The 3,776-nt window shown below is 44.4% G+C and overlaps 1 protein-coding gene across 1 annotated transcript in view; it reads right to left on the bottom strand.

Annotated features, from left to right (window-relative positions):
• The window catches only part of Muc4 (mucin 4, cell surface associated), a 48,245-nt gene that overhangs the window by 31,365 nt on the left and 13,104 nt on the right, over positions 1-3,776 (bottom strand). Inside the window, exon 2 of the mRNA XM_021209651.1 lies at positions 3-1,687. Coding sequence (XP_021065310.1) covers positions 3-1,687 — 1,685 coding nt within the window. The remainder of the gene's footprint in view (positions 1-2; positions 1,688-3,776) is intronic.

Raw genomic sequence — 3,776 nt, 5'->3', positions numbered from 1 at the left:
ATGCTTCCAGTGTGTTGGTTCTGAGGAAGGGTTGACAATTTTTGAGTTGAGGTGATGGGTGTTGACACTGTTGACATCTTCTGGGATGAAGGTGTTAGTGAGACCTGTGTGGTGGCAGGTGTTAAACCTTGAGTTGTTATTGCTGTAGTGTGTCCTGTTTCTGCTGAGGTACTTTCTGTGGAGGATGTTATGGTTAACATGTGTGTTGTACTTGGAGCTGAACTGCTCATGCTCAGAGCATGTGAAGTGGTTGTTGCACCAGGAGAGTTTGTTCTTTGTGAACTTGCCTCTGTCTGAATTTGGTCACGTGAAGAGGTTAAAGGAGTTGATGTGGTCCCCTCTGGGATGGTGTTAGTTTGAGGAAAGCTGCTGGTCCTCATGCTTCCAGTGTGTTGGCTCTGAGTAAGGCTTGACTGTTTTTGAGTTGAGGTGATTGGTGTGGACACTGTTGACATATCCTGGGATGAAGGTGTCAGTGAGACCTGGGTGGTGGCAGGTATAGAACCTTGAGTAGTTCTTGCTGTTGTGTGTCCTGTTTCTGCTGAGGTACTTTCTGTGGAAGATGTTGTGGTTAACATGTGTGTTGTACTTGGAGCTGAGCTGCTCNTGCTGGGAGCATGTGAGGTGGTTGTCTCACCAGGAGAGACTGTTCTTTGTGAACTTGTCTCTGTCTGAATTTGGTCACCTGAGGAGGCTGAAGGACTTGATGTGGTCACCTCAGTGTTTGTGTTGGTTTGAGGTTTGCTGCTGGTCCCCATGCTTCCAGTGTGTTGGCTCTGAGTGAGGCCTGATAATTTTTGAGTTGAGGTGATGGGTGTTGACACTGTTGACAGTTTTTGTGGTAAAGATGTTGTTGTGACTTTCGTGGTGTCTGTTATAGAGTTCTGAGTCATCCTCGGAGTTGTGTTTCCTGGAGCAGAGTCTGTAGATGATGTTAGAATGAGCACTTCTGTTGTAGTTTTCGATTTACTGCTGACACCAGAAGTAGATGACTTGGTTCTTTCATCTGATGATAACGTCACTTGAGACATTGTCTGTACAGGAGCTGAGTCACTTGCAGAGGTTGAAAGAATTGATATGACTGTCGTGGTTTGAGTGTTGCTGCTGGTCTCCATGCTTCCAGTGTGTTGGTTCTGAGGAAGGGTTGATAATTTTTGAGTTGAGGTGATGGGTGTTGACACTGTTGACATCTTCTGGGATGAAGGTGTCAGTGAGACCTGGGTGGTGGCAGGTATAGAACCTTGAGTAGTTCTTGCTGTTGTGTGTCCTGTGTCTAATGAGGTACTTTCTGTGGAGGGTGTTGTGGTTAACATGTGTGTTGTACTTGGAGCTGAGCTGCTCGTGCTGGGAGCATGTGAGGTGGTTGTCTCACCAGGAGAGACTGTTCTTTGTGAACTTGTCTCTGTCTGAATTTGGTCACCTGAGGAGGCTGAAGGACTTGATGTGGTCACCTCGGTGTTTGTGGTGGTTTCAGGTTTGCTGGTCTTCATGCTTCTAGCATGATGGCTCTGAGAAACTGTTGTTATGGAACTTGGAGTAACTGTTGTTGATGTTTCTTCTGTGGTACCTGTCCTTCTGTCTGGAGAGGCTGCTAAGGTGGACGCTTGTGAGCTCATTTGGGATGTGCTGGTGCTGCTGGAAAGGGTCGTGGGTGTCTTCTGTGTTGATGTTTGTGCTAGAGCATCTTCTTGAAATAAAACAAACAAGGACTTTATTATCTTTCAGAATTTGTTTAGTTAAATTGTAAGTTCTAACTGATTTCTTTCATTCAGCTAACAAACCTTTTAATTTCTCTACATACTGATTTCTGTGAGGTTTCACTTATTTAACCACAGTTATGAGTTCTGCATACAAGTACACACCGATTTACTGATAAATATTGCAGTAACTTGCGATGGTGTCTTGCTTCCATTATTGATGTTCTTGAAAGATAGTTACTTCTGGTGGGTTCCATGAAACCTGGACTTTCCTCAGGTTAAACTTGGAAGCCAAGAGCCATCTGCCACAGTCTGCAACACTACATCACTAAAGTATGCACACAGATCACGTGATCAAAAGCTCTCCAATTAAAGCTGTGCAGGAGGGTGAGCAGCCCATCACAGCCCTGTCTTACTGAGTTTAAAGGCACCTTTAGGAATCCAGAGAAATATTTTCTGTTAGTAACTTTTATCATGAGAATGAAAGAATTAATCTAGCTTGCCTCATTTGCATTCATCTTCAGCAATACAGGTAGAAAATACAGTGTTTAGGTTTGTTTTGTTTTTTTTCCTTCTCAGAGGATTGGGATCCAGAAAGAGAAAAATACCTAGGACCTGTGAGAATCATAAGAGATGGCTCAGCACTTAAGAGCACTGACTGCTCTTCCAGAGGTTCTGAATTCCATTCCCAGCAACCACCTGGCGGTTCACTACCATCTGTAATTGGATTGATGCCCCCTTCTAGTGGGTCTGAAGATAGCTACAGTCTGAAGATGAGCTGCAGTGTACTCATATATACAAGATAAATAAATCTTTAAAAATCACAACAGGGGGTTAGAGGGCATCCTATTCACACCATTTTAGAGATGGGCCGTGACTCTTCTCTAGAAGGAACTGTGCAGTGCGTGTGGCCTGCCGAGTCCTTTAGGACAGCCTGTTTCCTAGGAGAGAGAGAGAGACAGAGAGAGAGAGAGAGAGAGAGAGAGAGAGCTGAGTAAATAGAACCATAAGTAAGTCAGGTTGGGGCAGCAGTTACAGCACACATGGGTTAGTATAGCCACCGCCTAATGTAGAAAGCATGCTTACATCCACGCATGCCTTTGGTTTTCACATCTGCATAAGTAAGGGCCATTATCCCCCAATTTTCTAAATGACTAGAGACTGAGACCTGACTTTTCCAAAACTTCCAGCTCTTCCTGGGAAGCCAAGACCAATACCCGAGCTCTGCAGAGTTCTCTACATCCTTCACCACCATATTCAAAGTTCTGGAGAAGAGACACCCTGGAGCTCAGAGTGCCAGACCCAGTCAGGAGAGGAGGAAGCTTGGGAACTAGAATGGAATAGAGGCAACAGGAGAGGAGGAAGTGCAGAGCCCTGAAAGATTCACTTAAAGTATCAGGCGGTCTTATGTCTTAAAGAGGGTGACCAGCACTGTTGATCCTGCTGCTTTCTCTAAGGCACAATTGGCAGTGTGAAAATTCTACAAGTTACGAGACAGGAGCAGAGGTTACAAGCACACGCTTCTCTTGCAGAGAACGGGGTTGGGTCCCCCAAATTCCGCATCCAGCAACTCAGTCTCCTATGACTTCACCCCCAGTGGATCTGCTCTCTGCAGGGACCTGTACCCCCATGCACCCCAACATCCACCCATCCATACATACATCCATACATCCATACATACAAATTAAAAACTACAAATAAAAACTATAAACCAGGCACTTGGGAGGAAGAGGCAGGCAGATCTCTATGAGTTTGAGGCCAGCCTGGTCTACAAAGCAAGTTCCAGGACAGCCTAGGCTACACAGAGAAACCCTGTCTCAAAATAACAATAATAATAGTAATAAACATTTTTAAATATTCTTGATATTGGGAAAGAAGAGAGTGGCCAAAGGCGGCTGACCCGAGCAGCATCCATGTGGAAACACTATGCCTAACTCCTGTAATGCATAAATCAATACAAACTTCCAAAACATGTTTTAAATTCTTTTATTTATTTATTTATTTATTTATTTATTTATTTATTTATTTTGGTTTTTCGAGACAGGGTTTCTCTGTATAGCCCCGGCTGTCCTGGAACTC

Source organism: Mus pahari, chromosome 12 (genome assembly GCF_900095145.1).
Source record: "Mus pahari chromosome 12, PAHARI_EIJ_v1.1, whole genome shotgun sequence".
In the NCBI taxonomy this organism is placed as follows: Eukaryota; Metazoa; Chordata; class Mammalia; order Rodentia; family Muridae; genus Mus; species Mus pahari.
This window is presented reverse-complemented; position numbering and strand designations above follow the sequence as displayed.